A 24,989-nucleotide genomic window follows, 5' to 3' on the forward strand; every position below is an offset into this window, starting at 1 on the left:
GCCCTTCCACCCCTGGGACACGGACTCAGCGGTGAGGCTGCACCCAACCCTGACACAGCAGAAGGCCTGGGTCTGCCCCTCAAACATCCTAGGGCCCTGCCTCTCTGCACCAGTCACACCAGGTGTGGGGCAGGCAGGCTCAGCTAGTCAGGATCCAAGTGTGGAAGGGCTCAATGAGCGGGGATCCAAGTGTGGGATGAGAAGATTCTGTGTGGGACAGTCTGGGTGCAGGCAGCTCAGTGCGGGGCCTAGGTGTGGGGGGATCTGGATGCACAGAGGCTCGTTTGGGGGAGTTTCAGGTGCAGGGGCAATGGGACTCTGTAGGGGCTTTCAGGTGAAGGTGGTTGGGGCTCAGCAGAGGGGTCTGGGTGTGGGGGAGTCTCAGTGAGGGGGCATCTGGGTGCTGGTGGGTTGGGGGTCTGGGTGCAGCTAGTTGGTCAGTGTCATGGAGGTCTGGATGTGGGGGCGCATGGTGGTGCAGAGGGTGGGGCATCAGGGTGGGGGTTTGAGTGCAGGGAGCTTGGTGGGGGTCCAGAGGCAGGGGGTCTGGGTGCAGGGCGGCTCCAGATGCAGGGGTTGAGGTTCAGTGGGGTTGGGGTCCGGGTTTGGATGGCTAGCGGGGTTCTGGATGTACCGGGTGAGGCTTGGCAAGGGTGTCTGGATATGGGAGGTCCGGATGCATGGGGGTTGAGTGGCCTGGGGAGCAGCTTCCCATACAGTTACCCCTCCCCCCACAGCTGAGGAGCGATGGGGGCAGGAAGCAGGAGAGGATGCTGAGCTTCCTGCAGCTGGGGGAGGTTTCTGGGGTGGGTCTGACACAGCCCCAGCCACTCCTTGCAGAGGAAGCAGAATTCCCATACTCTCCTGCCTTCAGCCCAGCCAGGACTAGCAGCTGATCCTGGCTCAGGGTAGGAGCCACCACTGGCTGGGGTGTCTTCAGCCCCGCACTGATTTACCTCTCTGATGGCTGCTCCGGGTGCCTGAAACAATGTACTTGCGCTGCTAGGGAGTAGTATGTGACTTCTCTTCGCTTCCCTGTCAGAAAGTTATTTTTCTGCAGGGAAGCAAAGAAATCTGTGGGGGACATGAATTCTGCGCACCGTGCAGTGGCACAGAATCCCCCCAGGAGTACTGAGTGTGGAAGGCTTTCATCAAAACCACTTGTTGTTTTATGTTTATCATCCACTGTCATATTTTAAGCTTTTTTAGTGAAACAAAACAGAAATCTTCAGTGAACTTAATTGTATTTTTTTTTAACAATTATAAAATCAAGTGGGTGAAGAAAAGTACAATAATAAATCTGAATGTTTTACGTCATTCCCTGTGTCCTCCAGGATTTGTACAGGCTCCAGCTGTCACAACATTGATTGTCTGCTTGTTTGTTTTTTTCACTAGTTATGTGGAGCTGAATCGCTTAGCTTTCCTGGAGTCTGAAGGATTGCCCAAACCAAGAAAGTCATTGTTTGTTAAGCAGAAGCTAACTGCATCCATTGGAGAAATTGTAAATGGAGGAGCATTACCTCCAGTAACTCGCCATGTACCTGTATGTAGCTTCAATGGGCAGAACAAGTACACAGGAGGGAGCACTCCTGGGGAGCCAGCCAGCAGCATCCAGAAAGCCAGTGTGAATGTGACTGGTAAGAGCAGGTGGACGTAGCCAACCTCTGAACTGCTGCTCAGAGACCTCAGGTCTCGTCAAATTTTGTTTTGTTGTTTTTTCCCAATTTACTTGGGTTAAAACTGTGTGAATTTTTCATGGATGTTCAATGAAATAGAAACCACAACTTGCTTCAGTGGCTGCTTTCCCCGTGTATTCTAGCAAACAAGCTTTGTAGCAAAAGTGTCATCAAAACAGAAAATGTATTAATGGAAATCAAATTTTGAGCTCCCCACCATGAGTGTTTGTAGTGAAACTTGATTCTAAAAAACCATACCTTGTTTCCAGTCCGAAACTAACCAACAAAAGTAGACCCTTGAATCCTGAACATGTGCAGCAAAATGCTTGTGAATGATTTATAAACTGAGAATTGGTTCAAGAATGTAATGAACTTGCAGACAAGTTGCAAAGAGGAAATGAGGCCCAGTTTGTTAAATAAATGTTACGATTATTTGCCCAGTTCTAAAATGAGTAAATATTTTGGGTTTACGCTTTTGCTGTATCAGACAGACAAAATACAAAAATATCACATTGATTAACCATAACCACTTAAACCAGGCTGTGTGTGTAAGAGAAGGAAGTGTGCACGTGTAAGTGCCAAGCTCATGCCTTCTTAGTCCTTAGAATAGTCCTTGTATCATAAATAAATTCTCAATACAGTGTGTAATGTGATGCAAACTAGAATGTCTACAGTTAATTACAGTGCACTGAGCCTTCATAAGAGCTCATTTTTATGACTTAGTGCGATTTATCAAACAAGCCAACTTTTGAAGAGAATTACTTCGGTCAGTTAAAAGTTATGCAGACTGCTGCTGTTCTGTTTTTTGTTAATGGCTGGATGTTTTCCTACAGAAGGAAGGATAGAAGAGAAAGGTTTGGAGTCTGAAGAGACAGTGATACAAGTCCAGCCTCCAGCTCAGCCTTTGCCTTCACTGTTACCTCGTCCTCCAGCACCATTGCCTCCTGCAGCACAGTTCCCCTTTCAGCCGATTGTGCAGCCTGAGCCTCCACCTTCAAAACCTCAGCCTATGTACACAGACCTGGTAAGAGACCTTGCTCCTAGGAACCACAAGCTCCGGAGAAATGCATATTGAATATTATTTCAGTTGCCCTTTTGTTACATAACTGTCAATACTGGAGTTAGACAATTTCTTTCCTGTTTCTGAATCTTTGTATTAAGATAATGGAGACCACAGAAAGTCACCTGCTCCAGATAATTGTTATCCCAAACTTTCATAAGCAAAGGGAAACTTGGGTACAGTTTCATTGTGGCATTTGGAGAAACTTGGTTCCAGTTATTAATGGGAACCGAATGTCTGATGAGCCATGCTGAAAATGTCACCTACTACTATGACCTTGTCAAAACTCTCAGGCTAAGCAAGATTGCGTATGGTCAGTGTTTAGATGGGAGACCTCGAATGAAAACTTACGATGATGCAAAAACTACTGATTGTGACCTAAAACAGAGGTCCTTTTCGCAAGAGTAGGGGTGTTGACTTTGAGTCATGGACACATCCCAATTTGGGTGATTCTGTGCTATGTGCCCTCACTTCCTCCTGCAGTTTTAATTGGATTTGGTGGCATTCTTCAATGAGTATCCTAAACTGTTGTGTAAAGCTGCACGGTCTAGTGCTATTGCTGCTGTGCTCCACCTCAGAGGTGGCTGCATTTCAGTGAAGGGTAAGACGAGTCCATTGAAATGAAAGTAGCTATTTAATTAAATTAGATTCGTTTTATTAATAGTAACCATTGAAACTGTACCCCTTGGAGAAAAATTTGTCGTACATAAAAATATTACATTTGAGATATTAAGAAAAATCAATTATGTTTTATACTCTTTTTTGCAGGTTTAATTCAGGAGTTGCTTTTCTTTTTGGGTGGGGTTAATGTTTTACACTTCTGTTATTTTGATAGTGACGGGGAAAATGGCATAGTGGGATTCCATATTGTTTCGACTTCCAGATTGTTTGCTCTGTTTACAAGTCAAAAGATAGGTTTTCTAACTGCCAGCCACAGACATTCACCAGTTCTAAAGATTCCTTCCCCCAAATGACACCTATGTGCAATGCTATATAAATATCAAACACTCATTCTCAGTATTTCCTCCTGTATGTATCTTTGTAGGACCTTGCAGAAGTGTTGGAAGGCCTGGTGCATGAAGTTCTCAAAGGAGAGTGCAGAGAAATCGGCAAGACAGGAGCAGCTTACGTGACTGCAGCTGTGTGGTACAGGCAATTATTATTACTATTATTGACATTTTAGGGGCCTGTCACCATCTAGGTGTCACTTTGCCTTACTAGCAATTAGCTGAAGATGGCAAACTGTCATTTATATTGGGGAGGGGGAGGGGTCCAAGTGGCAGGATATTTTCATTTTATTTTTATTTAAAGTGATAATGTCAGGATTGATAGGGCCAGTATTGGTCCTCTCCCCATGCTTAAAATGACACTTTCTCTCCTGAAATGTATCTTGTGTGTATATTTAAAAATAAAGCATCTTGATAGTCCTTCTAGACTGTAGGCTGTGATAGTTCTAAGGTCCAAGTGATTAGGCTGAGTGAAAACCATATGCAGTCAGTCCACTAGTCTGGAAAGGACTATTGGGTTAACTCCATCCATCCATCCATCCAGGGCAACAGAGGCATCACATTGATCAAAATTCTCGGTTGCCAAACAACTTTCCTACATAATCCAGGCTACTGTGTTTCAGCTCCAGTCTGCTCTTTCTATTGCCACAGAAGTAGCTCAGTGTGCTGGTTCTGCTTTGATCTGATAGTGAATGCTGTGGACGTTGAGGAATTCTTCAGCACTCCTTCCCTTCTTTCTCTTCTCGTCCTCCTTTCTTCTGCCCCACGGTCGCTGAGAACCGTGGGAAGTAGGGAAAGACGTTTGGAGGGGTCCAAGCAGCAACCCCAAGGCAAATCAGTAACTTAGCAGGCACTAGCTCTCACCCCTGTGGCCGCAGTCTGGCTGAAGGGGAACTGTGGTGCCCACTACTCTCTCCCCAAAATATGTTGTTGGCAGGGAAGATGCCCAGCTTCCCCCACCCCCCTTACAGTTCTGTTCTGTCAGTGCTTCCCAGCGAGCAAAGGTCCCTTTGATGAGTCCTTATTTGTTGAGGAATCACAGAAGAACTACACTTTTTGGAAACCCAGGTCTTCATCAAAGTTCTATTCATCAAACTAGGTTTTCAAAAACCATGTTTGAATGATCTCTGACGCTGCTCATTGTCGTTCTCTAGGGGAGGGCTGTCCCCTCGGTGGCTGTGCCAGCGCTCAGGTTCAATGGCCAGACCATGTCCACGTTAGCCACCCACTTACTGGGTCACCAGCCGGCCTGCAAACAGAGCGCTAGTCTTGCTGCACATGCACATTTCACTTTCTGGTTTGTCTGTTCGGGTCAGTCCATGTTGGAATAGTGAACTTTATTAGGTTTTCGTATTACCCGCCCAAAGGGGCAGCAGGTACCATGCACTAGCTGATATCAATTCTGAGTGGGTGAGCTCAGCTTGGGGAGGGTCAGAGTGACAGTTTGATCACCAGGTATGGGCAAAAAAGTTAGCAAAAGCAGGTGATTTTGTAAACATGCCTTTTTAGAGAGACCGTTGTGACAATCTGCTGGGGTTCTCAGAACTGAGAGCCACTGGATCACCCCTCTCAGCCTCTGTAAGCGAGAGCTTTGCTTCTGTTGGGGGATGTGTCCGCTCCCTGACACACCAGCCTCTCTGCTTGCCAGCCAACTCTTCAGCACTCTGCCAATCCAGGCCATGCCTAGCAGGTAGCCAGCAGTGAAGCCCAATTCTTGAGTTCCTCAGAGACGTCTCCCTGTAGTGCTCAGACCTTCTCATTGTAGCACCCACAAAACCTTACCAAGTTTGCTGCTCCTTTAAAGAGACCGTGCCAAGTAGCCTATTACCTTAACCAGAGTGAGCAAACACACTGTTTCTGTCAAAGCACTGAGTTGGTTTATAGTAAAAGTAAAGTAAGTTTATTAATAACAGGACAGTTTCAATGATATCAGGTAGAAGGAATAAAGATAGAAATGGTTACAAATAAACAAAAGTAAGAATACACTTCTAAGACTTCTCTATAACTTAACACATTAGAGTCCTTTGTTCAGAGAAGTTTTCTCTCACCACTCCTTTCTTCCAACATGACTGATCAGTTTTTTAGCCAGGACCCTTCACAGAGCTCAGAGTGCTTGGTTTCTTTGTCTCCTGAGGTGAAAGATAACGTTGGGGTTCTCTTCCCCTTGTTTTATAGACCAGTAAACCTCTGAAATGTATTCTTCTGAAAGGTCTCCCCAGGTAAAGTTCCTTTTCACTGCTGTGTGTAGATGCCTTGCTGTGTGGTGGAGGCTCCAGGCTGGTTCCTCCCCTGCTGGGGAGTTTTTGCAAATGATCTCTTTCTGCAGCCATACCTCGTTTGAGATGGTGGCCTCTTTCCTTTGACTGGAGAAAACGTCTCTCTCAATTCCCTCTGACATGCCTGGTTTAAACACGTTTTAGTCACATTTCCAGCACATCTGTGAAGTTCTGTGTGGGTTAACTGCACATACACCATTCAAGTATATTAATGACCTGTGAGTTATTAGTTTTCCGGTGATATATTACAATGCCACCTGTTGGCTAAATATCATGACAGTAGTATGTCATCTCTCGTTAGGGTACTCTGAGGACACGTCTTCACTACCCGCTGGATCGGCGGGTAGCAATCGATCTATCGGGGATCGATTTATCGCGTCTAGTGTAGACGCGATAAAATCGATCCCCGATGGCCCTGCCATCGACTCCGGAAATCCACCACGGTGAGAGGCGGAAGTGGAGTCGACGGGGGAGCGGCAGCAGCCGACTCGCCGCCGTCCTCACAGCCAGGTAAGTCGACCTAAGATACGCAACTTCAGCTACGTGAATACCGTAGGTGAAGTTGCGTTTTTTGGGCCCCCCCCCCCCCCCCCCCCCCCCCCCCCCCCGGTAGTGTAGACCTATTAGGGTCATAGCTGTATCACAGGAATCCCTTGCTCAAATGATTCCAAAATTTGGAGCACTAACCCTGCCCTGTATTTTAATGAGGCACAACATAATTCAAGACAAGCATGTGGGTTTTAGAGCACTTACAATAGTTGTCTTGTAAACAGTGACTCAACCCTAATTAAAGCAGAACTTCAGCTTCTCTATAATGAGATCCCTAAGGGTGAAAGAAAGAGATTTTCTTACCATAAATGGTCATCTTATTACAGAAAATCCACTAGTCCTTACTTCTTCCCACCCTTGTAATTGTGGGCTGGCAAGTTATAAATTGGATCTGATATGCAGTAGCCAGGAATGTATCTGACAAGCTGAGTGCCAAGAATTTTGATCAGTGAGTTGCCTCAGTGGTCCTGGATGGGCAGTCAACCCATTCATCCTTTCTATTGAGTGGGTAGTCGTCTTTGCTATCAAATCAGTGTTTGATATGTCTGATTTAAATAGATTTAGGAAACAAAAATGGGTCTGAGCTGGAGTGTGTCGTTAAAGGAAAAGAAAAACACAAAACCGCTGCCTTTCTTCATGCAGTGCCTCTGATGCCACCGTAGAGGAACTCTTGACCGAAGTAATGATGGAGCTTCTCAGGCAAGTTGCAGCAGATGTAGTCAGTGCAGAAAGAGAGCGAGTCAAAGAGGAAAAACGCAGAGCAGAAGAAGAGAAGTGAGTAGTCTCGTTTCTTACAGATGTAGTAAATGGAAGATCAGCAGGTGAAAACTTGAAGGACTGGATGGTTCAGTGAACTGGTAATGGGTGTACTCACTAGGGATGGAAATATTGGTTAAAAAAGTTAACCGTTAAATGATTAAAATTATTTCATTTAACCAGTTAACCGTTAACTGAGGTAGCAGGGGGATTGGGGCCAATGCGGCCGGGGCTGGGGTCCGGTGCGGCATGGCCGGGGCTGGGGTACCGCCCGGCGGCCCGACACAGGTTAACTTTGGTTAACAGGTAAACCTAATGCATACTGGTTAACCTTTTACATCCCTAGAAGTCACCCTTACTTTGAGGTCATCAGCATGACTCAAGTCCCAGGATAGTCATCAGTCAGATGGCTTCTTTCTGTTAAAAAGTCTAAATTTACCTAGGAGTTTGTGTCTTTTCTCTTCTTTATTTAACTCTTCTCTAATATATTTTAGCTGTAAATTGTAAAAAGATCTTTTAAAAAACATATTGTTTTATTGTATCTCTTTTTAAAACTGATTGAATCAGATCGATACTTAATAACGACACCCAAAGTGAAGAATATGGCTGCCACGGCACAGGGTGAGCTCTACCCTTGCTCCCTCACTAGTTCCTTCCTTCCAAGTGACAGAGCTAAGCAGGGAACCCTGCCCTTCGCCCCAATCTTAGACTGGGTCCACAAGTCACAATACCCCTGCTCACCAGCTGTGTTTGGCACCTGCTGTTGACTTTGCGGTGGGAGCCTGTGACCACTATGAAAATGCAGCGACAGAGAATAGTTTTTTTTGTTTTTTTTTAAATATTATTTATCCATAGGAATGAAATAAACAGAGGACGGGGTTAAAAGAACAAAAGGCCTATCTACATATTATCTTACCTAAACCTTCCTTGAAAGTTTAGGTGGTCCCACTTGTCCCAGACACACACACACACACACCCGCCCCCCTCCAGACTTAGGGCAGGACAGAGCAACACAGTCTGCACTCCTGTAGCCTCCACCTCTCAGTCTGAGCCTCAGTCAGTGTCTCCCCCTGAATTCGCAAGCAGTCTTTTATCTATTTCAAAGTCCCTTTATTTGACCTGGGACCCCGGGCATCTTGCTGAGGCAGGAGGTTGCAGATAGACTTCCAGCAGTAGATTCACTGTCTTGTCTGTTAAACACTGGCAATGGTCTTCCTTCCTGGAGATGTGTAAAACTTCACAGCATTGAGTTAGCTCTTTGTCTGCCATGTAGCAGATAGTCTGAGAGTAATTGTATCTTTCCACCCTTGGAACAAATAACACAGCAAAGGTTTTGCCAAGTCCCTAGGGATGTTCTGGCACTCCTTTTCTGGATAATGTATCTACAGTTACCTCTTAATGATTTTGTTTCATATATTCATATAATAAGCATTCCCATAAAGAAACCAACATACAGCATTCGTAAAACATTACAGAGCGGTTTCTCCTTGTCCCATGTACCATATGTCTCCTGCCTGTAGAACACACTGAGTGGAGTTCTCGGGCCCCCACATACCACTGTCACCCCAAAACTTCTGAGTGTGAAACTGGGCCCTAGTCCTGCCACTTCCTCTTCCCTTCTGGCTTCTAGGCGGTGAAAAGGGTGGCAACCCCTCATCTCTCACAGTGCCAGCTGCCCTGGCAGTGGCTTAGGAGTTATCTCCCATTAAGTATTGTAATGGTGCAGGGGGACAGGTCTCACCCCCTGCAAAGCTGGTCGTGCTGCAGAACATTTACCTCTGCTACTTTTAGAAAGAAAAGCATGAAAAATTGGACTAGCCCAATGTGGAGGTTAATTATTCTGTTTCAAAATTATCTGTGGTGTTGATATGGCATGTGTGTGTTACAGATCATCAAACAGGTTTTGCCGGTCCTTATTTGTGTATAATTTGTTTCCATCCTTTAGGCAGAAGCAGGAAAGAGAACGGTTGATAAAACAGTTGAGCCATTCACTGGGTGCAGAGCTGACAGAAGAAGTAATAAAGGAAGGTGTTCAAGAGACTTCAGCTAGTGAATTAAAGTAAGTGCAACATTAGCTATGGAGAGTGCACAGTATGTTATATAACACAATGCCTGCATTGTAAACTTCTTTCCTGAGAAAGTAAGACTCTGGCAAGCAGACATCTCGCTGCTCCTTTTGTTGGACCCAATACAGGGTGAATGGAACCATTGTGAAGAACATCATTTGGTTAAATTTTCAAACAATTAATCTTGTGCCCCCACCCAACTCCCCTCAGTTCAGCCCCATCCTCAGTTCAGTCCCCCAGCCCCTATCATCACCACCCCATTAATTCACCCTCCCACCACTCACCCTGTCTGCCCAGAACCTACCATTAATTCAGTCTTCACCTTCCTCACTTCAGCCCTCCTGCAGCCACCATGCCATAGTTCAGCCCTCCCAGCCTCACCTCTGCTCCTTAAGATTCTTCACCCTTCCCAGGCCTGGGGGGGGTTGCAGTGGGGTCCCCTCTCCCACTTTCCACACTGGCAGGGGAGCAGCCGCCCAGGGCTGACAGCTACAGCCCCGGCCGCGCCCCTGGCGGCTGACAGGATTTCTAAATAAAATTAAGCCTCATTTTTAGAACTCTCAAATGTGGGGATTTTTTTCCCAAATTGATTCAGGGCTTGTCTACACTGTGATGTTGTTGACAAAACTTTTGTCTTTCACGGGTACTTAAAAAAGCCCCCCCATGAAAGACAAAAGTTTTGCCGATGCAAGTGGCAGTTTGAACGCAGCTTTGTTGCTCCTGCCGACAAAGCTACTGCCGCTCGCGGGGCTGGAACTATTTTGTTGGCAAAAGTGCCAACAATATACCAACAGAGAGCGTTCACACACGCTGACTTTTAGCGACAAGGCTGTGTCGACCCAGCCTTGTCGCTAAAAGCTGCGTAATGTAGACAAGCCCTCAGTTGCTTATTTGAGGTTTGGCTCTCCCCCTCTTCTTTATACCTCAGATGAAGTTTCTTTTCCCTGCTGGGGTGTCTCTCCCCCCACCTCCACTTGTTAGCTTGATAGCTTTGTTTGTCTGATATATAAATGAATTCTCATGGTCTTTCAAAGTACTTTGGGATTAACTACCCAGTGGAGAAACCACATTCCTTTGTTTGTCCTGTTTGACTGTAAACCCATTTTAAGCATGTGTTGCGGCTGAAAAAAATCCTGACATTTGAGAGTTTTATAGCAAGATCATGAGTGAGGTTTAATTTCACTCAGGGCTAGTCTACACTGGCAACACTAAAGCGCTGCTGCGGCAGCGCTTTGACGTGCCTTGTGTGGTCGTGGTGCAGCGCTGGGAGAGAGCTCTCCCAGTGCTCTAAAAAACCCACCTCAACCGGGGGTGTCGCTCCCAGCGCTGGGGCACTGTTTACACTGGTGTTTTACAGCGCCGCAACTTGCTGCACTCCGGGGGGTGTTTTTTCACACCCCTGAGCGAGAAAGTTTTAGCTCTGTTAATTGCCAGTGTAGACAAGCCCTGAGAAATCATGACTCTTGTATCAATTTAAGAGAGTTGGCATGTCTGTAGTTAGGTAGGGTTACCATATTTCAACAATCAAAAAAGAGGACGGGAGGAGCCCCGCCCCCGTCCTGCCCTAGCCCCGCCCCTGCCCCTTCCACTCCCTCCCACTTCCCGCCCTCCTCAGAACCCCCAACCCTCCCCCCCCTCCCTGTCTCTTGACTGCCCCCTCCAGAACCTCCCTGCCGCTTCTCTGACTCCCTGGCCCCCTTACCGTGCCGCTCAGAACAGAGTGCTGCAGAGCAGCGCGCTCGGCAGCAGGGGAGGGGGGAGCAGGGGGAGGAGCTCCAGACTGCCGGAGGCCCGCCCGGCCTGCGATCTGCGAATGCAGGGAGAGGGAGGGAGGGAGGGAGAGAGAGGAGGGGAGTGATTTTAAGCTGCAGGGGAGAGAAGGGGGAAGTGGAGGAGGGGCTCTGGCTGCCAGAGCCCCGTGCGAGTGGCACGATCCGGCCGGCTGCCCTGTCAGCCGCGCGCACTCTGCATGGGTGGGGGGGGAAGTCCGGAAATTTACAGATTCACCCCGGACGCTATTTTTAACTCAAAAAAGCCGGACATGTCCGGCAGAATCCGGACGAATGGTAACCCTATAGTTAGGTCCCACTTGTTCCAGGCTCAGGGTTAGGAGAGAGAGCCTGCAGTCTCTGCCTTATTCTGTCCCCTGCTCTGAGTTCACAGGCAGGCTTTACCCATTTCAGAGTTCCTTTGTCTGTCCTGGAACCCCTGAACCTGTTCAGTCTGGTCAGTGCTGGCGTTAGGCATAAGCAGACTAAGCAGTTGCTTTGGGCCCCGAGCAGCTCAAGGGGGCCATCTATTCGGTTTTTGTTATTATTACGGGCTGGCAAAAAATATTCCTGCTTAGGCTCCCCAATGGGCTAGCACCGGTTCTGAGTCTGGTACCATTATGCATCTCACCAGGGGATTGGAGGTCAATTTCCAGAAGTGCATTCGGTGCATTGTCCATTAAGCACCAACAATTAACTTAGTTATCGCCTGTATGTATGTGGAGAGCTCTAGCAGGAATTAACCCTTAGTGTTCTATAGAACAAGCCTCACCACAGTACTCTAACAAAGAGAGACGCTTTTATGAACATGGTGTGTAGTACAGATCTCCCGTGCTCTTCTTCCACAAATCAGCACTGACTGGAAAGGCAGTGGCCATGAGTAGAAGAGGATGAGTTAGAAGTGGAGGAAATATGAGGGGATGATTAGGATTCTGGATGGGTACTTGGGAATGTGTGTGTGGGGGGGGTTTGTGTATGTGTCCTTGAACAGGGACTACAAACCCCTTTGAAGACTAATACTTGCATTCTTTCCAGTGTAAAGGCCTTGAATTCCCCACCCCCGTCACAGGTGCACAGCTTCTGTTCCCCTAGATAAGAAAGGTCTATGCTTTTTCTTTTCAAAGGAGAAACTTACAGAAGTCCAGTGACTTAGAAATCTAGTGGCTTCCAGAAAGTGGAATGATTTTAAATGACTATTTATCTGTGCTAGAAACACCTGCCTTTTCCACTACAGCTGTTTTTAGCATTTACTGTCATGCGTGCTGCTTAGTGAGCATTTCTGCCTTGGAATCTCATTTTGGTTCATTCTGCACCAGGTATGCTTTGGAAAGAGACCGAAAAGCCCGCATTGCCCGTTGCTCAGAGGAAGTCTGTGCTGATGTAATGCAGCTGTTTCTGGAAGAGGAGATTTTCCAGAGTGCCAAGGAGACCCTCCAGGAGCTCCAGTGTTTCTGTAAATATCTGCAGCGGTGAGTTGTCAAACCATACCACAGACACTGTTCTTGAGAAGACCATCAAGTGGTCTCTAACAGGATCAGTGGTAGCATTTGCTAATCCGAGTATACGGTTTCTCTCTGATAGTCCCTATTAGGTGCTTTCCAGACAGAGAAGAGGGAACAGTCCCTGCCTGAGGCGCTCCCAATCTAAGGAGAGACAAACAAGTAAACAGAGGTTGGGGAAAGGGGAAACAACACGTTAGATTAGACTATTTAACAAGCTCTACGTCCGGGGATCTCAAACTGGGGGTCGGGACCCCTCAGGGGGTTGCGAGGTTATTACATGGGGGGTCACAAGCTGTCAGCCTCCACCCTAAACCCCGCTTTGCCTCCAGCATTTATAATGGTTATAATGGTGTTCAGTATATAAAAAAGTGTTTTTAATTTATAAGGGGGGGTCGCACTGAGAGGCTTGCTATGTGACAGGGGGTCACCAGTACAAAAGTTTGAGAGCCACTGCTCTACGTGGACTACAGCTTAAATCTATCTGGAAACTCATGCTGGTACAGAATTTATTAGCTCATGTTTTACACTGTTTATCCTGCCAGGAGCACATGATACCAGTGTTTTTTTGGTTTACATTGGCTAATTATTAAGCACTGATTAGTATTTAAGACTTTTTTGGGGGGGAGGGGGTTAATAAAGCTCTAAATAGCCCAGGACCTACTTATCCAAAAGCTGTCTCTTTCCCTGTGCCATATTGCCAGATCAGTGGGGTGCTGGCTTGGAGCCTCACTCAGACAAGAGAGGGTGGGGGGTGAGACACTTTCTAGGGCCACCCCCAGAACCATAAGCCTTGTGTTGCCCCCACTGCCTCAACAAGGGAGAGTTTTGCTGGAGTTTAAACTGTGTCTCAGCTCCCTGCCACACCAATTTGTCCTATTCCCCAGAAAACTCCTTTGGACTCTGCCAGTCTTAACCTTGCCTTGTGGGTAACATTCGGTGAATCCCAGTTCCTGAACCTCCAGGAAGAGCGTTCCTCTGTAGAATCCCCTCTCTATTGCTGGACATTCACAGAAATTACCAAGTCTACTGCCTCCAAAGAGAGTACACCCACCAGCCTGTCAGTCTAGCTGAGGACCCACACTTTAATACACTGCACTGAGATGGCTTATAAAACCACACACACGTTTAATAAAGAACTTGGATTTTAGTGATACTAAGCAAGAGAAAAAGATGTGGTTAAAACAAAACAAAACAACAATGGGAAGTTTCTAATATCTAAAACTTGACTTTAGCAAGCTCCAATCTTTACGTAAGCAGCTTTCTCAATCGCATCAAGCTCTCAGCAACTCCAGCCCCTCAAGAAGGAGGATTAGCTGTTCACAGAATCAGGGGGCACTGATCCCTTTGTTCCATCAGTGTTGGATAACAAATGAGGAGTTCCCTTTCTTCCCTGAAAACCTTTGAAATGTATTCTTTGAAAAGTAAAGCCAGACAAAGTTCCTTTCCCTTGCTGTATGTTCTTTGGGGAGCAGGCACCAAGCCCTTTCTTCATCCTCTGGTTAGCTTGCTTTCTCCATTGTCTTGATCACTTTATTTACCTTAGAGTCAAATATCCTTTCATTGTCCTTTGCTTGTAATCAAGCCATGCTGTTTTCTCATCCAGGGGTTAGCATGATCCATGTAGACAAGTAAATCCACATTCCTTTGTCTAGGGCAGGCTTGTTTATCAGCTGCCTCCACACCTTGTTTTATGAACGTATTCCCAGCACACACACATAACTCCGTATACACAACCCATACATACATCGCACCCTGATATTCATGACCAGCGTGTCACCGGTTTACATATGATACCTTACAAGACCCGGTTTAACTAACTATTTTGACAACAGTGTGACGGCGCCATTTGCAGGTAGCCATAAAGGGACTCTTAGGGTCACGGGGGGGTGGCAGGGCCTTCTTTGTGGAGCTTTGGAATTCCCTCACCCCAGTCGGAAATAGCCCTGGGGTATTGATCCTTCAGGGCACACTGCGAGGCCCATCGGCTTTCCTGCACGTGAGGGAGACTGTAAAGATCTCATAGACTTTAAGGCCAGAAGGGACCATCACAGTCACCTAGTCTGACATCCTGCACGTCGCAGGCCACCAAACCTCACCCACCCACTCCTGTAATAGACACTTAACCTCTGGTTTAGTTACTGAAGTCTTCAAATCCATCATTTAAAGACTTCAAGTTACAGAGAATCCAGCCTTGACACACTAGTCCAGGGGTCGGCAACCTTTCAGGAGTGGTGTGCCGAGTCTTCATTTATTCACTCTGATTAAAGGTTTCACGTGCCAGTAATACATTTTAACCTTTTTAGAAGGTCTCGTTCTATAAGTCTATAATATATAACTAAACTATCATTGTATGTAAAGTAAATAAGGTTTCAAAATGTTTAAGAAACTTCATTTAAAATTAAAATGCAGAGCCCCCCGGACCGGTGGCCAGGACCCGGGCAGTGTGAGTGCCGCTGAAAATCTGCTCGCATGCCGCCTTTGGCACGCGTGCCATAGGTTGCCTACCCTTGCACTAGTCTAAACCTGCAAGTGACCAGTGCCCCCTGCTTCAGAAGAAGGGGAAAACCCCTCTCTGCTAATCTGACTTGGGAGAAAATTCCCTCCTGACCCCAAATATGGGGATCAGTTAGACCCTGAGCACGTGGGCAAGACCCACCAGCCAGACACCTGGGAAAGAATTCTCTGTAGTAACTCAGAGCCCTCCACATCTAGTGTCCAGTCACCAGCCACTGGATCTGAAATACGTTCTCAATGGATTGTGTGAAAGAAGATGACTGGGAAGATTACTAGGGAAGGGTCAGTGCTCCTTGTTATGGACTGAGGGTGTAAATACAAAAAAATTCTTTCTATATTGTCAGCTCAAATGTTTTGAAACTGATTTAATGTAACAGACAAGACGAAAGCCCGTGCTGTCACGCAGGTGTAATTTCTAAAGTGTAAAAATGCCACTAGTAGCTGAAAATTTAAGAATTGGACAGGAACAGACCCCAGATCCCAGTGATGATTGAGCCTGATGCTATTCTGAACAAAAAAAGCTCTCAACTGTGCTTGTAGCTATTTCCATCACTGCGCATAGATGTTCTAGTTTACAGAATAGCAGACCTGGAATCTTAATATATAGATAGTCTAACTTCTGATAAAGCATCTTTTAGGAAGCATGTTCTATAGATTTTTAGAATTCCTTTAAAAAAATATTTAAGGTGTATTATTTTCAGCAAGAGGGAAGCTGTTTTATAATCCAGAGGAAAGCAATTAAATGGATTATACACCAAATGCTGTACAAGCACAGAGTAAACACTGAAATTAAGAAGAATATTTATCTAAAGATGCAATCGGAATAGAATTCTCACTTCTGGGACTCAGCTCCTTAATGTGTGACTGCCAGAACACTCTAGCTCTTGTGACTTTTAACTGTTGATGTTAGTGGTAGCAAGTCAGAGCAAAAACCAGGCCCCCTAATTGTCAGTGTGTGCCACCCTGTCCAGGTTTTTGGTAGTGGGTGACTTACTGCTGTCATGCTGGCATAGCCAATGTATGTTGTGGGACAACATTAGTTCTTCAAGTACACGTCCTTATAGGTGCCCCGTCATAGGATGTGCACACACCTGTGCACTCTTGAGTGGAGACTGGAAAGTAGTATTTGCAGGTCTGTGCCTGTGTAGAATGGCACCTCCGTGCTCTGAGTGAGGGCATATTGGGATGCACAATCTTGCCATCACTCAGTTCTTTCTTTACCACCTGCAACTTGAGATGGAGACTACTGACTGTTGTATTTGGCTTCCTGCCTTAACTTGTGCATTATTGTTTTACTTCTTTGGTTTGATCATTCTTTCTTTGAATTATTCTATTTCCATATACCTTTATTTCACTTCACTTCACTTTATTTTGTGTTGGTTGGGAAAGCTCCATCCCCTCCATTTTCTTTGATTTTGTGTTGGAATATAGTTGCTATGCCCAAGACCCCAGGGTTTAAGGCCTGTGAGACTTACCAGAGGTCCTTTCTCTGCAGCGATGGACATTCCAGCTGCCTGTGGTGCTTGGGGAAGCATGTGTTAGCTCCTGAAGGATCTGCCTCCCTCCTTGTACATTGGCCTCTATGTCGCAGACATAGATACTGTTGCTGCTTTGTCTGCAGCCCCAGATAATAAGACCTCAAAAAAAAAAAAAAAAAGGAAGCATTCCTCTCCCAGGAGGAAAACAAAGAAGAGGCGCAGACTCCCGGATAAGTCCTGCTTTCAGGAGACCTCTCATTCCTCTAAGGCTCTGACGGAGTCCAGTACTGAGGTAGAAGCTCTGTTTGAATGTGCTTATCACAGGAGCAATTACTGCCGTGGCACCGTCTGCTCCCTTGCAAAATAGCGAGATCTACAGGGCTACCACTCACACCCCTTTGAAAGGGGACTGGACACTACAACTATTCCAGTAGTGCAACAGCGACCATCTCATCACCCAGGACCAACTCTAGTTTTGGATGAAGGATTTCCGAGCCCTCCACTTTTTTTCTAGGTTCCTTTATTCAGAAGATCTTATTATCTCTCATGAACCTGAATCGCCACTTATAGGAGGATCCACCAACTCCACCTCCATGGTAGTGCCACAAAAACAGCACGTCGGGATTGACTTACACCTCCAACCTTTGGTACTGATTAGAATATTGGAAACCCCCCCCCCCCCCCGCCTTCCCGCTTAGTTCAGGGGAAGACTCCTTGGCCTCACAGATCTCAGGACAGGGATTCATTCGGGTACCATACTACCCTACCTCCATGAGCCCCTTGCATGAAGATGGGCCTGGGGAACCTTCCAGAACATCATAGGCCCAGAGGTTATGACTATCATTGACATCCCTTCCCTTATCCCTCTCCCCAGTGGGACTACTGGTACCTAAGAGGCCACTACTGTGAGCAACTTAATATAATGTCTAGGAAAAAGCACAGGTACCCATCAGTACCATACCAACTACCAGCTTCTACAGAAAATCCTCTAGTACAGTGCACATTGGTACCATGCTGCTCTCCATTATCAAAAGATGTATAAGAGGAACAGGAGCCTCAGACAGAGGAGATCCCTCTGAAAAGTCATCTTCATATCCAGATGAGGTGGTGGTGCCACCACCTCCCTCCTATGCAGGTGATTTCAAGACATTCCAGGAACTCATGAAAAGGCTAGAGAACTCCCTTCAGTATTCCACTAGAGGAGGGGCAAGAATCCAAACACTCCCTGGTGGACATCCTGAACATCAATCCTCAGGGAAAGGTTGCCTTACCTATCAATGAGGCACTGTTATCTCATGCATATATAACCTGTGGTAAATACCTACCAAAATTCCACCGACCTGTAAGCAGACGGATGAGAAATACTACACCCCACCCAAAGGAACAGAGTGCTACTTCTCCTACCCTAACCCCAACTCCCTTGTGGTGAGGCTACCAATGAGAGGGACTGTCAGATTCAGTGTAGGCCCTCTCCATCAGGTAAGGAATCAAAAAGGCTGGACTTCCTGGGAAGGAAGAGCTATTCATCATCTCCAATTTCACATTGCCAATTACCAGGCCTTAATGGCGAAATATGACTTCAATACCTACTCCAAGTATACACATTTTAATGAGCATTTGGCACAAGACCAGAAAGATTCATTTCAGTCCATTATCACTGAAAGACAATTGGTCATCAAAACTTCTCTGCAGGCTGCATTAGATGCTTCTGGTACAGCTGTCAGGTCCATGGCCAAAGTGGTGCTCATGAGAAGAGCATCCTGGCTCCAATCCTCAGGACTTTCAAGAGAAGTTGAAAACACAGTGGAAGACCTTCCGTTTCAAGGGCTCTTTGGTCAGTATACAGACTCCTCTCTCCATGCTTTCAGGGACCCCAGAGTGACGTTGTGATCACAGGGGATTTGTGTGTCTGCAATGAGAAGAGAGTTTTATAGATCCAAACTGCTCAAAGATTGAGACCGTTCTACTACAATCAGCACACCTCCCACCCCTACTTCTACCCAAACAGTCTAAGAAACTTTTTACACCTCGGTTGGGGCATCAAGTATTCTACTCCAATAGATCACCGATCATGTGAGTACCTTCCCCCCTTTGGAAAACAACTATCTTCCTGCCTGAGACAAGTGCATACAGGAAGTTGTCAAAGTGGGCCATTCTATTCACTTCCATGCTGTTCCTCCTTCTCACCCCCCTCTCTTCAGGGACCCCTCTTACAAGGAACTCTTAAAACAAGAGGTCCACTCTCTTCTTCTGGGAGCTATAGAACTGGTCCCACCAAAGTTCTTTGGAAGAGGGTTCTATTTGAATTACTTCCTGGTGGTTCTGCGAGTGATGGTCCCTACTGTATTCCACTGCGGGAATGTGCCCTTGCTCCACCTCGTGGTTTTGTCGGAGACGATAAAGGGCAGGGCAGACCAACCGCGCCCTCAGTTCCTTCTCACCACCGCATGGTCCAAGTTGGAGCTGCTACTGTCCTCTTGTCTCTCTCTGATGCACCTTAAAAAAAAAAAAGCCATTTTTAGAATTGTAAATAGTTGTTGTTTTTACTGTAGGTTTATTGTAGTTTTCCCTCGGGAATCCAGAATGCCCATCAACATTATGGAGCTTCAGGCAGTCCAAAGAGCATGTTGTGCATTTCTTTCATCCATGCTTCCATCATGTCCAATAACAGCACCACCGTTTATTGCATCAACAAACAAGGGGGCACGAGGTCGTCTTTGCTCTGTGTGTAAGTGATTTGTCTATGGGATTGGTGCCAAGTGCCTGTTGTTGGCAGCCTATCTTCTGGTGACTCAGAACATAATTGGAGAGTCTTTCAGCAGGAAATTCATGGCCAACCACAAATGGGAGCTCCACGACACCTTAGAGACATTTTCACCTGATGGGGGACTCCGACCAGGGACCTTTTTGCATCCTGCTCCAACAGCAAGTGCATCACGTACTGCTTCAGAAGTGGTCTCTATGCCCATTCCCAAAGTGATGCTCTCATTCGCCGCTGGTCGGACCAGATCAATTATGCCTTTCCCCCATTACTGCTGCAGTCACGAGCCCTCCACAAGATCAGGTGGGAGAGAGCACCGGTTATTCTGATTGCCCCATTCTGGCCATGCCAGTTCTGGTTTCCCCACCTTCCCCACATGTCAACGCATCCCCTGCTTCCCCTGCCATCTTTCCTGGAATTGCTCATGCAACACATAGGCAGGATCAGGCATCGCGATCCACAGATACTTCACCTCGAAGGTTGGTTTTTGGATGGGATCTTCGCTAGAATGGGATTGTTCGCTGGCAGTACAAGACATCCCCTCAAGCATCAGGAAAGAATCCATAAGGCGTTCCTATGGGCCAAGTGGAAGCACTTCACTTCTTGGACCCCACAGAGGAGTCTTGACCCCAACGATGTGGACATTCCCCTTCTTTTGGACTACCGTCTGTCCTTGAAATGTCAGGATTCGCTCTCAGTTCTGTCAAGGTCCACAGAGCAGCTATCACCGCCTTCCACCCCCACTTGGAAAGTCACTCTGTATTTACACATCTATTGACTACCAGGTTTTGGAAGGGTCTCCTCAGAAGCTTTTCACCAGTTCAACCTGTTGCTTCTCAATGGGACCTCGACCTTGTCCTCTTGACATTAATGAAATCACCCTTCAAACCTCTGGCCTCGTGCTTCCTGTCTCCCCTTTCCATGAAGGTCACCTTCCTGATAGCTGTTACTTCTGCAAGAAGGGTGGGCGAACTGGGGACCATGATGGTGGACCCCCCCTTTAACCATGTTGGATAAGGACAAAGTTTCCCTGTGCCTGCACACCAAGTTTGTGCTAAAGGTTGTATTCTGCTTTCATCTCAACCAGCCCATACGCTTACCTGCTTTCTTTCCGAAGCCTCATGTATCAACAGAGGAGTAGCACCTTCACTCCCTCCCGGAGTCTGCAGGGCCTTGGCCTTCTACCTGTAAAGGACAAGAGAATTCAGGAAGTCCCCCTAGACCGTTTATCGCTATAGCTGAAAGGATTAAAGGGCAGATGATCATACAGAGGATATTCGGGTGCATTACGCTCTATTGGTTATCGGAACTGTCTCCATCCTTTGCAGTGAGAGCCCATTCCACAAGCATGCTCACATTGACTACGGCTGCCCTGCACGATGTACCGCGTCCAGATATATGTAGGGCAGCCACATGGAGTTCGGTGCATACCTTCGCTGCACATTATGCCTTGGTGCAAGACTTAATTTTCACGCGGCACTGCTGTGCATCCCTGTTATGGCCTCTGTCCTTCATGGCCTTTGAGACTTTTTCTAATATTTTGCCATTTCGTTTACTGCTACGGAGTTCAGCTAGCACTGATTCGTCTCCCCATATGGCGAGCAGATCCCGTACCTCCCATTCGGTCCATGCTGGAGCTCTTTTGCGATCCTGGGACTCCATCACGGTTACCTGTGCTGATGAGCTCTGCGTGGTCACCTGTGTTCTCCACGCTGGGCAAACAAGAAATGAAATTCAAAAGTTCGCGGGGCTTTTCCTGTCTACCTGGTCAGTGCATCTGAGTTGAGAGTGCTGTCCAGAGCGGTCACAATGAAGCACTGTGGGATAGCTCCCGGAGGCCAATAACGTCGAATTCCGTCCACACTACCCCAAATCCGACCCGCAAAGGCCGATTTCAGCACTAATCCCCTCGTCGGAGGTGAAGTAAAGAAAGCGGTTTAAAGGGCCCTTTAAGTCGGAAAAAAGGACTTCGTCGTGTGGACGTGTCCACACTTAATTCGATTTAACGCTGCTAAATTCGACCTAAACTCGTAGTGTAGACCAGGCCTCTGTGACAGACACGTCATTTGACATGGCTGTCCTTTGTTCAACCCTTCCATTCTCTTCCTCGCACCCTTCTCCGAATTAGGCACTGTCACTTGAAGAAGAAGAAGAAGAAGAAGAAGAGGAGGAGGTTATTTACTCGTAACTGGAGGTTCTTTGAGATGTGTATTCCACTTTCCATCCTCCTTCCCCTCTGCTGCGGATCTGTTTGATTTGCAGTGGAGAAGGAGCTGAGGGCATGGCCACTCCACCCCGCCCTTTATCACCTCAGACAAAACCATGAGGCAGAGCAAGGGCACATGCATGGACCAACAGACAACTTTCCAATTCTCCAGCTCTGTCCTCAGTGGAATTCAGATAGGGACCACACATCTCAAAGAACCTCCAGTTACAGGTAACTAACCTCCTCTTCCCAAGAAAGGCAGAGGGTGGAAACCAATCCTTAACCTCAGGAACTTGAACATCTATGTTCTAGCACAACACTTTAGAATGGTGACACTAGCCACCGCAATTCCATCCTGAGTTCCAGGAGACTGGTTCGCTGCCCTCAACCTGCTTCCATGTAGGAATCCACCCTCACACAAGCATTTTCTAAGATTCATGGTAGGGGCAGATCACTGTCAGTATCGAGTTCACCCCTTCGGACTCTCCACATCCTTGAGGGTGTTCACAAAGATTCTCTGACTGGTAGTCTTACAGTTTGACTTGTCTATGTCAGTGGGAATAGCAGTGTTCCCATATCTGGATGACTGGCTTCTCAAGGTCCAGACACCTCAAGAGGTACAGGAGGCAACATCCAGGGCATTAACCTTATTCCAATCTCTGGGCCTCTGCATCAACCACAGAAAGTCCGTACTGTCTCCTGTTCAGAGAATAGACTTTATAGGCACTACCTTAGACTCCACAACAGCAAGAGCTTAGCTACCCAAAGAGAGATTCTTCACCCTATCCAACCTAATCTCAACATTACATTGCAGCCTGCCAACAATAGGGGGGACCTGTCTACAAGTCTTGGGCCAAATGTCAGCCTCCACATATGTGACTCCCAACATGAGGATGTACCTCAGATGCCTCCAGATATGGATAAGAACAGAATACACCCCAAACAGGCAGTCTCTCCAAGCACATCACAGTGCCTTGGAAGGTGTTGAACTCTCTTACATGGTGGAAAGATCCACAGAAGGTCTTGCATCCAGCACCTTTGAAAACCCTCACAACGGATGCATCTCTGTTGGGATGGGAGCTCATCTACAGGGAGACACAGCACAAGGCAAATGGTTGGCACAGGAATCGGTGCCCCTGATCAATATCTTGGAGCTAAGAGCAGTATGATATGCTTGCCAACACTTCCTTCATGTCATACTAGGTCACTCAGATTAATACTAGACAACAAGGCAACAATGTACTATGTAAAGTGACAAGGCGGAGCAAGATCCAAATCCTTTTGTTCAGAGTCGCCAAGGTTGTGGAAATGGGGTATTGCCCATCAGATAGAAATATCAGCAGTCTATCTCTGGCCTCCAGAATACAATTGCGGACTCCCATAGCAGATACTTCTGGCAGGATCACGAATAGGAGCTCAAGGACTCTGTCCTTTGCAGCGTCTGCCAGACCTGGTATATACTGTACCAGGGTATACTCTTTGCCACCCCAAACAATGCAAATTGTCACCTGTTCAACTCCAAGGGATGTCACGGTAATGGATCTCTAGGAGATGTTCTTGGAATACCATGGCCCTTCTTTATACCTGTTCACCATTAATTCTCAAGACCCTTCTCAAGCTGCATCAAGAAGGAACAAGAGCTATCATCATAGCAGCTGCTTGGCTGAGACAGGCAGAGCCGTCCCTAGGTTGCTGCAAATCGAGGCGACCGCCCAGGACCTGTGCTTCGTGAGGAAGCGGGTGGGGGGGGGGGGCAAGGAGGAGCCCCCCTACCAACCTCCTCCTCCCCCCAGCGCCTCCTGCCTGCCTGCGGGCCCCGCTGATCAGCAGCTCCCACACCCTCCCAGTGCCTACCACAGATCAGCTGTTTCAGCTTCTGGAGATGTTGGAGGGGAGGGGGGAGGGGAGTGGAAGAGGCAGGGTGGAGTCTCCAGAGAAGAATCTGGCCTTCATTCTTTGGATGTAATGAGATCCCTTGCCTTCTATCTGAATAGGGTTAAACCATGCTGCACCTCTCCTAGACTATTTGTGTTTATTTTTGGATTGGATGAAGGGCCAACCAGTTTCCACACACGGACTGTCTAAGTGGGTTTTGGGTTGCATCAGGGCTTGTTATGGGAATGCAGGGTTACATGCCCCCCTCAAGAAGTGACAGCACATTCTACTAGAGCTCAGTCCGTGTCCTTAGCTTGACTGAAAGATCTGTAGGTCTGCTACTTGGTCTTCTAGCCATATCTTAGCCAAACACTGTGCCATCTTCCCTGCTTCCACCTTTGGTGGTGCAGTCCTTCAAACTGTCCTGGACTTACCTCCTCAGCACCCATCTCATTGAATTCCTGCTTGGGAGTCTTCTACAGTGGAGAAGGAACTGAGTGGTGGTGGGCTCACACCTCTCTAAATGCCTTCACTCGCCGCATAAGGTGCTGTTCTGCATGGGCCTGCAAATGCTACTTTGCTGTCTCCAGCCAAGAGCGCACAGGCACATGCCCATCCTGTGGAGTGCCCATAGGGACAAAACATCTTGAAGAACTCAAATTACTGTAAGGTAAGTGATCTCTCCTTTTCTACTTTGAACTGCTAATAAACCTAAGGTGCCAAAGTAGCTCCAGCAAGTTAATAGTGAAGAATAACTCTGAACAGAAAATCTGTGAAAATAATGTGAGATTTAGCAAGCACCATTCATTAGTATAGCATATACATATTTTCTCTTTTAAAGATGGAGGGAAGTAGTAGCAGCGCGGAAGAAGCTGAAGCGTCAGATGAGGGCATTCCCAGCAGCTCCCTGTTGTGTGGATCCGAAAAACAAACTGAAGGCATTATCCCCCAGTGCAGAGTGTCCTATTGCTGAGGAGAACCTAACTAAGAGAATTGTAAACCTAGGACACGCAGGAAATCTGGGAATCTCCTGCACCAGGTAAGAGCACTCTCACAGCTAACGTGAAATCTAGTCAGTTTCAAAAGGTAAATTAAAATAATTTCACATGATCACAGGTTCCTGACCATATAAATTTTGTTTTACAAGCACATCTGTTTATATCACTTGTCCTGTGAAGGACCCTCACAAAAAAGACACTGGCTGTACACATTGCAGTCAGACACATATGAGAAACAAACTGAAAACCCAGAGAGAATTTTTCTCTGATCTTCTTCCATTGTAGTAAGTCTCCGAAGTGTTCTGGCTTGCTTGGTGCACAGATGAGCACTCATAGCTCTTGCAGACCTACACGTGTTATAGAGGGGACTCAACACCTTTGATACCTCCTGACCAGACTTCCTCTTTGTTTCCAGGTTAAGATGGCTGAGAAACAGGACGAAGCACCAAATGAAAGTTCAGTACTTTTACCAGCAGTTGCTATGGTAAGTTGGAGT

At 46.9% G+C, this 24,989-nt stretch overlaps 1 protein-coding gene across 1 annotated transcript in view; it reads left to right on the plus strand.

Moving 5' to 3' along the window:
• The window catches only part of MCM3AP (minichromosome maintenance complex component 3 associated protein), a 72,700-nt gene that overhangs the window by 28,809 nt on the left and 18,902 nt on the right, over positions 1 to 24,989 (plus strand). Inside the window, exons 12-19 of the mRNA XM_024201211.3 lie at positions 1,396 to 1,637; positions 2,510 to 2,700; positions 3,782 to 3,882; positions 7,211 to 7,342; positions 9,270 to 9,383; positions 12,476 to 12,628; positions 24,337 to 24,534; positions 24,909 to 24,977. Coding sequence (XP_024056979.2) covers positions 1,396 to 1,637; positions 2,510 to 2,700; positions 3,782 to 3,882; positions 7,211 to 7,342; positions 9,270 to 9,383; positions 12,476 to 12,628; positions 24,337 to 24,534; positions 24,909 to 24,977 — 1,200 coding nt within the window. The remainder of the gene's footprint in view (positions 1 to 1,395; positions 1,638 to 2,509; positions 2,701 to 3,781; positions 3,883 to 7,210; positions 7,343 to 9,269; positions 9,384 to 12,475; positions 12,629 to 24,336; positions 24,535 to 24,908; positions 24,978 to 24,989) is intronic.

This window comes from Terrapene carolina, unplaced genomic scaffold, assembly GCF_002925995.2.
Source record: "Terrapene carolina triunguis isolate 2854851 unplaced genomic scaffold, T_m_triunguis-2.0 Scaffold391, whole genome shotgun sequence".
Lineage (NCBI taxonomy): Eukaryota > Metazoa > Chordata > Testudines > Emydidae > Terrapene > Terrapene triunguis.